General features: G+C 49.9%; 1 protein-coding gene across 2 annotated transcripts in view; it reads left to right on the top strand.

Moving 5' to 3' along the window:
• The window catches only part of COL6A2 (collagen type VI alpha 2 chain), a 45,848-nt gene that overhangs the window by 14,570 nt on the left and 18,147 nt on the right, over window positions 1-13,131 (top strand). For both annotated transcript variants that reach the window (XM_006260989.4, XM_019492116.2), the window contains exons 5-19: window positions 116-181; window positions 1,396-1,449; window positions 1,564-1,608; window positions 2,951-2,977; window positions 3,778-3,804; window positions 3,896-3,940; window positions 5,923-5,976; window positions 6,392-6,454; window positions 7,167-7,229; window positions 8,867-8,956; window positions 10,192-10,254; window positions 10,971-11,033; window positions 11,576-11,638; window positions 12,311-12,373; window positions 12,892-12,942. In XM_006260989.4, the coding sequence (XP_006261051.1) occupies window positions 116-181; window positions 1,396-1,449; window positions 1,564-1,608; window positions 2,951-2,977; window positions 3,778-3,804; window positions 3,896-3,940; window positions 5,923-5,976; window positions 6,392-6,454; window positions 7,167-7,229; window positions 8,867-8,956; window positions 10,192-10,254; window positions 10,971-11,033; window positions 11,576-11,638; window positions 12,311-12,373; window positions 12,892-12,942 (837 nt within the window). The remainder of the gene's footprint in view (window positions 1-115; window positions 182-1,395; window positions 1,450-1,563; window positions 1,609-2,950; window positions 2,978-3,777; window positions 3,805-3,895; window positions 3,941-5,922; window positions 5,977-6,391; window positions 6,455-7,166; window positions 7,230-8,866; window positions 8,957-10,191; window positions 10,255-10,970; window positions 11,034-11,575; window positions 11,639-12,310; window positions 12,374-12,891; window positions 12,943-13,131) is intronic.

Below are 13,131 nucleotides of genomic sequence, written 5' to 3'. Positions count from 1 at the left end.
GAGATATCAGAACCTCCTGACTGAGCATGAGGCTTCCTGCTGCCCCAGGTCCCCCACAAGCCACCATATGTCTGTTTTCCTGGAGTTTCATCTCACTTCATTTGGTTTATTTCAGTGCTATGAGTTGCGCTGCCTGGAGATTCAAGGCCCTGCTGGTCCCAAAGGGTATCGGGGACAGAAGGTAGGTTGTGCAGACCCGCTGAGGGAGGGGGTCATGTTTGTGCCCTTTTTTGATGCCAGGAGATCCTTGAGGTCCTCTCAGTTGCACCAAGCTCCAGCATGAAGATGCCTTGCTGGGAAATGGCTTCCAGACCTGCAGGCTGGATTAACCCTTTAGTGGGCCCTAGGCAAACGAACTCGTGGGTCCCTACTTTTTTCACTCAATAATTATAATATGTAAAATAAGCACAATTGGGCCCTTTCTTCACTCAGAGCCCTGGGCATGTGCCTAGTTTGCCTATGCATTAATCCACCCCTGCAGGCCTGTACGTCAGCACTGGGAAGGAAACCAGCAAGATTGCCGATGTGACACACCAAACCCAGGCTGTGCTTTGTGCTCTGATGTCAGCCCCTGGTGCCAGAATGGAGGTCTCTATCTGACACCCTTGCCAAAGTCAATGCACAATCTGGGAGGCAGAGAAGCAAGTTGACTTCAGCTGTGTTGATACTTCCAGTGTCCCAAAGCCAGCAAAACCTTAGGTTTGCTTTTTCAAGGACAAAGGGAGCAGGGAAAAGGTTTCCCAGGCCCTCCCCATTCCCAATAACACCTTCCCCAGGCTCCAGACTCCCTTAACACTCCTACAGACTGCTCTACACACTGCTCCAACCGCCTTCCTGCAAGATATCCCACTGACCATTCCTCCCTAGCCTGGGCTCCCTCAATCACCCTTGCCTCTTCCTCTAGCCCCAGCTGCCCCCTTCTTTTTCCGCTTTATGTGGTGTATGGGAAATAGGTCCTCACTTCCCCACACCATACACATATATGGATTGCAACTGCCCCAGATCTCCTGGGAAGCCAGTAATTCAGTCTCTGCAGCAAGACACATCACCTGTGCCACCATGGCACATTTTCCCTGGGACAGATGACATCATATGGTAACTGGAAGCTGCATCGCAGACTTGGGGGCATGTGTCCCGCTCCCTTCAAAACCTTCACAAAGGAAATACAGGGATAAAGCAAAGCTTTGCTTCAGCCACTGAGTCCATATTATGCTCTGTCCCTGACTGTGTCCACCTTCAGCCCACATCCCTGGCACTGGATACAGTCCATACAGCATCTCAGTCTGCCAAGGCTGCAGTCCACCCAGACTCAGGTAGGGACTGCTTACTACACAAGTTGTCCTTTTCTTACAATGAGTGAAAAGCACTAGCCTTATTTGTTTGTTTTGTTTTTAGGGTGCCAAGGGGAACATGGGTGAACCAGGTGTGCCTGGTCTCAAAGGACGACAGGTGCGTCATGTAAACTCCTCCTCCTGCTTGCTGGTTAACAGACCTCTTACTGTGTAAGCTGGGATGTACCCTGTACTGACATTGTATTAATTCTCTGTATCTTCTGTTTTTAAGGGAGACCCTGGTATTGAAGGTCCCATTGGATACCCTGGCCCCAAGGTAAGGAGCCCTGCACCCCCTGGCTGAACTCTCTGCCTCCATTACCTTTCTGATTCAGCTGAATTCTACCCTTTCAGTATTGCATGTGTGTGTGGATACATAAATGGTAGTCTGAAACTCACACAAAAGCACAGCTAGGCCACTGGGTGGGGGCTCTCAGTCTTTCCCAAAGCCTGCTAGAATTAACAGGAAGAAGATTCTCTTCAATAGATCTGTCTTTTGGAAAGGAGACCTCTATTGCAACATCATGTCAGCTAGGTGTGAAATATTATTATGATAAATGTTCCTTCCAGCTGTGTCCATCTGCCACAGCAAACATTTCTTCTCCTTGAACTGTCATAGCCCACCATGATACGTGCAGGGGCACCCCATTGTCAAGGAGATACTTGCATTTTGCACTTGTTCCTGAGGTAGCCAAACCCCATCTCAGACTGGACTAAGTAGATTGGAAGCATCACACTTCAGTGAGCCTAAAAGTTGGGAAGCTGATCCAGCATCCATGAAGCACAAAATGCATGAGGTGCCTGGGCACCCCACTGGACTCAGTATGACCTCCAAGTGTGCCCCCAAGGAAAGAGCAGTGCAGCAACCCCACCTGGAGAGCTCTATTTCATATCAGTCCAAATCATGGTAAAACACCAGTGAGGCTGAGAGTCTCCATTCCATTGGGAGGCATTGCTTATCCATTTGTTTGAGTGAACCTGCATGTCCCTGGGGCACATACAGAGGAAACCATCCTCCATGAGAGCTGAAACTAAACACTGAGCAGACTTGTCCTGGAGAAGTGGATGAGCACTTTGCAGGAGATCCACTCTGGTTCTCCATCCTACTGTGTCCTATCTCATTCTTCAGGGTCTATTCTTCTGCCAAAGTAAATGTGCAGGACCCCAGTCACTGCCCTTGCTGCATGCTGTATAGGCAGTGCTTTCACATTTGTATGTGTGGGTCCACACCTGGGCTCCTAAATCCCATGGCTTCATTTTCTTCATTTCTTTTAACTATCATTGAGGTCAATGGCACTGGTGAAAATCAGGTCACCTGGATCAGGCAGTTCCATATGCATGTAGGAGGTAATTTTAGGCATCCATTGTGAAGAATATCAGCCTAGGCTCCATCCAGGTCTACCCACTTTTTATGCCCAGTTATGTCAAGATGCTGCCGCTGCACAGATTGGTCAGAGCTGCACACTTTTGCCTAGATCCCTTCTCACTTCCCTGTCTCATTTTCTGGTATTTTTCTGCCTGAGTTCACTGTCTGTCACCTGCCTATGCTTCTTCCAGCCCACCAGTCTACAAGTGTTAATGCAATGGTTTTCTTGTTTTCTTTTTTTGTCTTGCTTTAGGGTGTTACTGGTATGAAAGGAGAAAAGGTAAGGAAAAGCCTTTAAATACTGCTCTTGGAGCATAGTGCAGTGGGACATCTTTGAATTTGAATTAGGGTTTGCTGATACAATAGGTTAAGAAATGGTTGTGGGAATGATAATAGTAACAGAAACATGAGAAGTAATTTTCTGCACACATTTCTTCTTATTTGTTTATGCTTGAATACTCTCTCAGCTGCATTTGTGGGCCTGTCCCATTCATTTTCCTGAAATACATCTGCAGTCTAACTTTACTACTTATTAAGCAATTGTTTAGTTCACATGACAGACTATTCCTCAAATGTGAACTTGAGCTGCATTAGTTGAAATTCAGATATGCTTCAGTTGCATTATTTGAAATTCAGATGTGTTGATTACTTACATTATCCAATTTAGAAGTAGAACTGACTACATGTATTTTATGTACCTGGCCAGCTATTGAGCTGATAGTGTAGTTCCAACAAAGTCAATGGAGATGTGCCAATTTATACCAGCTGAGGATCTGTTCTATGAAATACAACTTAAACTTCAAACAGCAAATCCTCACAACATATTATATTTCATAATCCACCACATAATATATTTCATATTGTGTCCTTCTAGGGGAGAAAAGAATAGTGAAGATATTGAAAGATTTCCAGTGAAGAAGAAATCTGAGAATTTCATGATTTATTCACAAACATTTCAGGGACAGGAGATTTGGGTGGTCAGACACCCATATCTTCAGTCATGATGCAGGGAAGGTGATCATAGCTATGATCAGTGCAATGTAGACAGAAATATTTGACTGTTGTCCCTTTTCTCCACAGGGTGAGATTGGAGCTGATGGCCGAAGGGTAAGGAAGGACCTTTTGTGATTCACTTTCTCCCAGCATTGATCCTGTGAAAGTAAAATACTCATTTCTCTTTTTTTCCCCTTGACCCCAGGGAGCCTTGGGTTTGTCAGGGCGGAACGGCACAAGTGGACAGAAGGTAAGGCCACTCTGTGGATTAATATGTCCATTCTAGTTCTCTGTTCCTTTTTGTGGGGCTTTTAACAGTAGGACTTTTTAAGTGCCTTGGAGGAGCAGCTGCCAAAGGAAATTAAAAATAGCAGATAATTATTTCAAGGGGGTCATTCCAGATTAATTCACAGTCCCTCACTTCACCCAGGCACTGTCACTTCTCATCCCATCAAGACCAGTTTTTCAAGGCCTTCCCACACCCCTTCCTGCTGAGGACTCTGTAGTCCCTCTGCTGTCATAGTTTATAGTTTCATAGATGTTACGGTCGGAAGGGACCTATTAGTTCACTGAGTCCGACCCCCTGCCCTGGGCAGGAATGAGTGCTGGGTCCCCAGCCAGGTGTCTTTCCAATCTCCTTTTAAACACCTCCAAGGAAGGGGACAGCACCACCTCCCTTGAAAGCTTATTCCATATTTTGGCAACCCTCACTGTAAAGAATTTTTTCCTGATGTCCAATCTGAATTTGCTGTCTTCCAGTTTGTGGCCATTATTTCTAGTTACCCTGACATGCGCCCTAGCAAACACTGTATCCCCTATTTCTTGCTGCTCCCCCCTCCCCCTCCCGGCCCCCCGCTGAGTTGTTAGGTGGCCACAAGATCACCTCTCAGCCTCCTCTTGCGGAAGCTAAAAAGGTTCAGGTCCCCCAATCGGTCCACATAGGGTTTTTTCTGTAGGCCTTTAACCAGATGAGTGTCCCCCCTCTGAATCCTCTCCAGGCCATCCACACCCCTCCTGAAATGCAGTGCCCAAAACTGGACGCAGTACTCCAGCTGTGGCCTGACCAGTGCTGCATAGAGGGGAAGTATCAGCTCCCTAGACCTGTTTGTGGTGCACATACTTATGCAAGAAAGGATGCAGTTAGCTTTACTTATTACCTCCTCACACTGGTCACTCATGTTCATTTTGGAGTCAACTATGACTCTGAGATCCCTTTCCCCAGTTGTGCTATTTAGAGTGGTACCTCCCAGGCTTAGGGACAGACATTCAAAAAGCCTGAGCCTAAATTGATTCAATCTTTGCAGGTTAGTCATTTTGTAACCATACAGACATCACCTCTGGACTGAAAAAGTGCAGACACATGCCTGCAGTGGCTCAGGCTAGAAACCAGGGGGGTGCTAGAGCAGCCCTCCCTTCCTTTCCATAGTGCTGAGCTGAAGGTGGGCGCCCCCAGCAACCAGCCCAGCAGGGAGTTGATAACAGTGTTTATCATCCCATTAAAAAAACAACAGAGGGACGCTACCAGCTACCTGTTGATTCTGTGTTTGTCCTGTCTGCCACAGCACAGACCATAGCCAGCATGTGGTCTGCTAGCTAATGCTGAGGTGTCTGTAGAAGGCAGAGGGTACTTTGCTTAGCAGGGAGTGGTGAGGGGGAGAGGGGAGAGCAGGAGGAAGCCAGGCAGATGCCTGCAGTCTGTACCAGAGCTGTAGCCAGGGAACAAAGGTGAGTCAGCTCTGCTGGGCTGGAGCACAGAACAGAGCCCCACCCAGAGCTGCAAAGCATCTGGGATGCTGGGAGAGTCTGATTTAATTTAAACCAGGAGGGGGTCTGGGAAAGACATTGCTTAAACCAGTTTGAACCAAGTCTGTTAAGTTTGATACTACATTCAACCAGATTTATCTCAAGCTGGTTTCAGCCATTTTCAAACTGGTTTATGTGCACTGAACATCTATTCTGTTACATGTTTAAACCAGTTTCTGATCACTTAAACCAGTTTATGTGTAATGTCTGTCCCTAGCCCTAAGCTCTGATACATAGTCAGGGCAGCTCTCCTACACCCATGAGATTAAACTCCCCCACACACCAGGGCATACTCTGTTCACTAACTGGACAGGGGATGCCAGGACCTTGTGATTAGCTTGTGTTCAAGTTAAATTACTTACTGTGTGAGAACGGAAATGCATGATTTCCCTCTAATACTTAGATTTTCTCTCCGCTCCTTCTCTCCAGGGCAAGCTGGGACGAATTGGACCTCCAGGTTGTAAAGGAGACTCAGGCGACAAGGTAGAGCTGCTTTTCTGTGACATAACTCAGCAAGATTCTCTTCACCTAGGAAGTCTGGGAGCTGAGCCCTGTCTTAGCGTGCGTGAGTTACAGCTGGAGTAGGAGCCTGGCTAAGCAGATGTATTACAGACCAGCTTTCCCATGTAATGCATGCTTCGTTCCTGAGCACACAGAAGAACACAGTGTGGAATGCATGCCTGTCCTGCTCATATGTGAGCAAGAAGCCTCTGTGAAGTTGATGGGAATCTGGATCTGGTCAATTTTGTTAACAGTGCCAGCAAACAGAGTCCATTGCTCAATTTGCAGCTGCTCTCACTGGCAACTGACTTTCTGTAGGAGCTGTTTTGTTTTGGGAGAAGGTTGTTCATTGTTATTGCTGTGTAAATTGACAGTTCTTTATCCGTTCTCTTCCTAGGGTCCTGATGGTTACCCAGGAGCGGCAGGAAACCCAGGAGAGAGAGGGGATGAAGGTACAAAGGTAGGTAAAACCCAAAACAGAAGGTCAATCTGGAGGGAGAACACCAGCCAGGGCTAGCTAAAATTCACATGGCCACATCCAGAGCGCTGTATAGGCATTGTGTACTAGTAGCATGCAGTGAAGGCTACCTCTGCTCTTCCCTTCATTTGCAGGTCTTCTGTTCCTTTGGGTAATCACAAGAATCAGATGTCACATTTGTACTGAACTGTACTGATGAACACTGAGGTTAGGGTGCAATCAACTCAGAGCCACCAGAGGCCTTTGAAGAAGGCTGCCTTGCAGGAGCTACTGCCTCACTCAGCCACTGGGTGGCACTGAGGAAGAACCGAAGTTGAACCAGAGACAGAAGCAGTGCTATTAGGAGAGAGGAGGCTTGTTTAGCACCTTATCCTCCTCACTGCTGGAGGTGTTAAAAACCCCCTTAGGTCAGGTCCTGGCAGATTCATTTATATGAATCCCTCTGGGGTTTGGGCTGATGTGGGATTTTTCTAGGGAACCAGGAGAAGCACAATGGTTGCAGCTGGACACTTTGTTCAAACCCAGGATGCGGAGGCCAGAACCCCAGTGCAAGAAAGCCAAAGAAAGGGTCTCACTGAGCCTGCAACTCTAGAAAGCTGAGCTCCACTGGGTGCTGACCAGCGAGGACCAGCAGCTGTGAGCAGTAGCGAGTAGAAGGATGACGTGTTTATGACCATTGTTCTCTCCGTTTCAGGGAGATCCAGGCCGCCCTGGCCTAAATGGGCCCCCGGGAGCCATTGGAGAGAAAGGAAACAGGGTAGGTGTTCCTCTTCATGCTTCTCTGGGTGCAGCTGGTTGTTCCAGACACAGGAGCTCTCTCTGGAATCCATGCACAGGGCCTTGGGGCCATCAGTAAGAGTCCTACTAACTGCATGCATATCTACTCCCTCTGTGCTCAGCCTGGGCATGCCCCCACCCCCATGCCATCACTTGAGACCAGGGCAGGACCTACCTTGGTGTGGCACTGAATGTAAGCCACATGCAAAGCATTGCTCAAAGGCAGCCACACTGCCTCATTTTTGGGACTTGGCACTTACTGAGCCAGATCAAGTGAGTGGTGCATGCTTCATGGTGATGCTTCTGGGCTCAGCACAGCAGCAGGGTAGACAAGCCCTCCATGTTCATGAGCAACTGCAGGAGCCAGGACTAGGGATACTACTGATATATCTGCAGCCCCGGCCCCTTTAGAGAAGGAAATCGAGTGAAAATGGCTGTAGGTTCCCCATGCTGGAGTCAAGAATGAGCCCACCAGTATCCAGGCTGCAATAAGCAAGCAGGCTTTGTCTCTGTAGCAGTGCCCTGAGTTTTCAGCCATTCTCTGTGTTCTCTTTCTTGTGTGGAACAGACCAGGAGATTGGTTGCAGATTCCTCAGCTGTAAATACAGTGTCTGCTTTTCTTCCCTGGTTTTGGCAGGGGTTACAGCTGGTTTTGCATTACAAAAGCAAACTGCAGGGACTTGCCCACAGCATTTGCAGAGCCTCTGCCTGACTACTGGGTTCCCAGTCAGACATTAGTGCCTCACTGTAAGGAGCCCAGTGTCCCCCCAGAAAACTCACTCACATGAAGGGGTTGCTGCATTCTATTGGTCAGATAGTTCATGGGGCAGGGGACAGGAGACTTTTCCTTGGTGGCCAACAGGATCTCTGCTCTCTGAGAAGGGGCAGGGAGTGGCTTGGAAGAGGTAGGACCAAGCTCCTTTCGTGCCCCATGCTGGCCAACATAGCTTGCTGCAGGCAGAGAGAGGGGAAAGTGAGCTGCTCTGCACTGTGCTGAGACTACACACATATGTGTGCATGTGTGCATGAGTGTGTGTGTACGTGCAAATGCATGTATACATGCTCACTGGGGGTGGACGTCCATGAGTACATAGGGAAGTGTGTCCACAAGGGCTATGTGTGCATAGGGGACAAGTCTGTTTGCAGCTGTGTCCCAGGCAGCTGCACAGCCTCCTTTCACTTCAGACACAGGAAAACACCATGTATCTGGGTCCAAGAAGGCAGTTTTCCTTAAGCCCCTGGGGGATAACTGTTCTTCTGGCATGGTTTAGTACTCGCCAAGGTGTTAGGGCTTAATGCCCATTTTCTGGAAATGGGAGGTTCCTCCCTAGCTTGCTCCTGAAGCCATATGGCTGAAGGCAAGCAAAACTTGGGGGCATCCAATCCCCAAGCCTCCAGGCTTGGGCCTGCACCTAGGATGCCTGCCAAAGATGTTGGAAATATCTGAAGCCCCTGGCGGGGCTGGAGAATGTTTGCTGGTTGTAGGGCCACTTATTGTTCTGAACTGACTCATGAATTTGGACTTGATTTGGTTGACTTGGCTTGGAACATGAAATATTTCTTTAAAAAAAAATCATCTTCAGACACACTCTGACCTGTTTGCTTTTCTCCTCAAAGGGACCTAAAGGCAACACTGGAAGCCCTGGATCCCCTGGCATCAAGGGAGGCAAAGGCAGCCCAGGACCTTCAGGACCTAATGGAGAACCTGTAAGCACCTGTGTGATTCCTTTAGCTCTGAGCATTGTGCTTATATGTCACAGTGCTTATATATCACAGTGAGATGGCCCTGGTACATGGCATGAGCACTGCATATCCCAGCAATAGCAGCACCTGAAACCCCTTCCTCCAATTACCCACCAGGCCCTATCTCTGCCAGCTTGCTCTGCAGCCCTGCCTCAGCATCCTGAGGGAGCTGCAGAACTGAGCTTGTGTCCCCCCTGCAAGAAATCCCATTATAAGGGCCACTGCTGTCTCCCTCCCCACCCTACCAGTACCAGCAAGGAGCTACTGTTAGCACTGACAGGGGCTGTATGAGACCCCTCACTACCCCAGCAGCAAGGCATGGGAGGTAAGAGGTTCACTGTGTAACACATGATTTTCTCCAGACTCTGTCCCTGCTTACAGTCAAAATTGTCATTTTAAGCAATACCCTCCAAGCCCTGTTGATTGCAAAGGGCATGCTAAAACCATGAAGCAAGGAAAGGGCCAGAAACTGCAGACAACCTGAAAGACTAATCTGAGGGACAGCTGGCCTGCCCCATCAACCTGCAGCCCAGAAGATGGCAAGTTAAATTCAGCCAGTCCCAAATTGCCTCAACTGTTCCCTGCTTAGCTCCCAAAGCCAGTGGCTTTTCCTGCCAGTGCCTGCAGTGCAGGTATTGTAGGTGGTGCACCATGGAGTGACCACATGAGAGCAGGGCAGAATCATGCTCAACATCAGGAAAAAAGTCACTGGGGCCACTGCCCTGGCTCTAGGAGTCAGTCGTGACCCACAGTACTGCTGGACTGCAAGCAAAGCTTCTGCTCAGTCTCCCAGCTGGTGTAAACAGGCTGACGCTCCACCTGGGACAGCTGTAACAGTGCTCCATTAGAGACAGTTGGCCAGATCCAGTAGGTAGAAGTGAGGCTGGATGAAGTTGGTATGGTTGTTTATCGTGAAGAGAATGAGCCATCCGTGTCTGTGTGAGCACCTACACATGTGGTGGTGACTCTCCTTAGAAAAATTAGGTCGTTCCCTGAAGAAGAAAGCCAACACTGCAGCATAAAACAAAAGGATGTTGCACCTGGTCATGTGTGCATGGAAGCCCAGCCATGGGCAGTGCAGCAGCTCTGGTTCGTGGGCTGGCAGGGAGAAGGAGCAGGTAGCAAAGCCCAAGAGTGGTAGCTAAGCCAACCTACACCTTTGCTGCCTGCTTTACTGACTGTCTCTTATGTTTGCCAAGGGTCGTCGTGGTGATCCAGGAGCAAAGGGCACCCCGGGAAGCCCTGGAATCAAGGGAGAGAGGGTGAGTGAAGGCTTCCCAAAGCACAAGGGGCAGGGCACCACTTGGTACTGCCCAGGCTTCAGCTGACCAGGGACTCTACTGAGAAGGCTGCTGGCTCACTAGAAAGCAGCAGATCTGAACACAGCCCTCCATATGGCACATCTGGTCCCTTCTGTGGGGCAATGGACACTGGGGGGAGCATGTGGAAGCTCCTATGCCTGTTAACAGGCAGGCCAGTCCCTGGCACATGCAGGAGGGTGAGGGCCTGGGTTCTGTGTGCTGATCCCACTTGCCTCTAGCATTTTTTTGGAGGGCAGAGCCCCAGTGCAGAGTGCATTGGCGTTCAGATGCAGGGTACGCAGTACTCCACAGTCACAGATTGCCTCAGACAGGTGCAGGGGAAGAGCCTTTATGGGACACAGTGGGCAGAGGGCAAGCCACATGTCGCTCTTTAGTGACCCAGAGCAGGGTTGGGTGCAGCAACAGGAGTCTCCAGATAGGCCTGCTTGGCCTCCTGACCTGGGGCCTGACACTGAGGTGAGAGGGGAGGCAGAAGCACAGCAATGCTTCAGGTGTTAAACAAGGTATAGAGAGCCCCTTGCTCCATGGCAGAGACAGAGCAGCAGGGCCATGCAGTGTGAGGTGCAGTACACTTTGGGTGACCTAGGTGACCTGGGTATGTGAGGAGCCTGGTTACAGGCAGCAGGTGTATCTGACAGCTCTTTCCATTCTGACAGGGGGACCCAGGCCCTGAGGGCACCAGAGGCTTGCCAGGAGAAATTGGAAACAAAGGAGCCAAGGTAAGAATGAGTTACAGGCTCAGGCTGCCAGGATTGGTAAGGGGCCCCCCACCATCTCTTCCTCCCATGCAGTATTGTTCCCTGCAGGGAAGTCATTTGTCCCCACAACCTGCAACTATAGCACCTGCCCCCTGCCTCCAAGCAGGTCCCTTCTCTCCAGGCATGGGCACAGCCCCTGTAGTGGCTGAGGGAGAGCCTTGCATGCATGGATTGGAGTACTGCAGTGCACTGCTGCTGAACAGTCTTCAGGAAAGGCAGCTTTCAGGGCTGGAGCCTCTGGGCTGGACCGGCAGTGCATAGAGTCACCCAGGGGAGTCTTCCCCATCCCCGCTCATGAGGAGCAGCTGGGCTTCACAGTTGATGGATTTGCTATCACAAAAATGCCAAGGCAGGACCTCAGACTTGCCTCTGACTAGTTACACATATTGCATGGGTACCAGAACCTCCCTTACCACCAGCACAAGCCCCCAGACTCCAGATGCTGAAGTTTTCTCTGTCTGCTCACAGTTCTGTGACTGCTCTTTTGTTGCTTCGTTCCTTAGGGGGATCGAGGACTGCCAGGGGCGCGGGGCTCTCCAGGTGCTGTGGGAGAGCCAGGCAAGCCTGTGAGTGTCCTGTTCCTTGTGGAACTGTGTGACTGATAGCAATGGTTGGGGTTCACCACACAATAGGCAAGCAGCAAGAGGTGCCAGAGCAGTGAAGGGTTTGTGATGCCAACACCCTGACTCCTTGGTGTGCTATTAGCTACAGAAAGGAGAGGGCCAGATCCCTGATGGGTGGAGAACCTCAGGCAGATTTTTGACCTTTTTTTTATCATCAGCTCTGGCTGTTTCTTCAGAGAGATGGTAACATGGCCCTACCATGGCCCCCTGAGCCACAGAGGGGCTCAAGGCCCAGCCCTGCCTGCTAATCCATGTCACAGTTTAGGTTAGAACCAGGACCCGCCAGTCCCTGCTGCTATGCTCAGTGCAGTTGGCTACGCTGGCCCTGGCTCACCAGTCACATATCTGTAAGCAACCTTAGTTAATCCTAGCAGTTTGTTGCTGGAAGGAATCTTTCGAGTGCCAGGTATCCAGGGCTTACAGGCTCTGAAGGGTGTAGGGAAGTGGGGAAAAACTGAACTGTCCCTGGCTGTGTTGTTATCATCTCATAGAAGAAGTAGTGCTCTACTTGTGTTTTCTTGAGACATCGATATCGTGGCTCTCTGGGTGGCCACTGTGCCACAGGAACTGTCCTATTCCTCCCCTTACTCTGGTCTCTTTGTCATGCTATTGCAGGGATCGCGTGGAGATCCAGGTGACTTGGGCCCAAGGGGTGACTCTGGCCCATCAGGACCCAAGGTAAAATCCAGGAGTAGGCCCAGTGTGGTGCTGCGCTCTCTCGGGGCGGGGGCAGGTCCAGGATTCTGTGTGTGCATCTCTGAAATGGGCACTGGATTCTAATTTGCACCCCCTTTCATGTGGGAGGCTAGGCCCTGCTGGGACAAAAGCAGTCTTAGTTACACCCAGCAAAGATTCAGCGATGTCCTGGGCCCCAGCTGGCTGCCTCTCCTGGTTTCTTTTCTCCCACAGAGGAGCCCTCTGGTTTCTGCAGGTTCCTACCGCCAGGACAAATCTGTATGTTGAAGTCATTGCTGTCCATGCACCCCTTTCTTCAGCCTTGTAAACTCTGATCCCATATCTACTGTACTGCAGTGCACAGTTGCTAGTTAGGCCAGATAGCCTAGCATGCAGAGATTGCATGCATGCCTTAGGGAGAAAGGAAAAGTATCTGACTGCTGTTGGTATCACTCCACTGGGGAGACTGATCTTCTTTAATGTTACAGTTTCACTGAATAATTCCTTCTTTTTCACCAAAGGGAGACAGAGGCAGACCTGGCTCCGGCAAACCTGGCTACCCAGGACTGCGGGTACGTTTGCTTGCACACTCAGAATGAGATTAATGGGTGTGTGGAGGGGTGGGGCCAGTCCTATCTCTCCCAAATGAACAGCATGGAAAGAAGCAGAGAGGGAGGGACACTTGGGGAGAAAGCTGTGATAAAGTCAGACCAGGTGAAAGGAATCATAAGAGACTGCCACAATGCAAAATCAGAGCGACC

This window comes from Alligator mississippiensis, chromosome 4, assembly GCF_030867095.1.
Source record: "Alligator mississippiensis isolate rAllMis1 chromosome 4, rAllMis1, whole genome shotgun sequence".
NCBI lineage: Eukaryota > Metazoa > Chordata > Crocodylia > Alligatoridae > Alligator > Alligator mississippiensis.
Note: the sequence above shows the minus strand (reverse complement) of the source record. Positions and strands in the feature narration are given on the sequence as shown.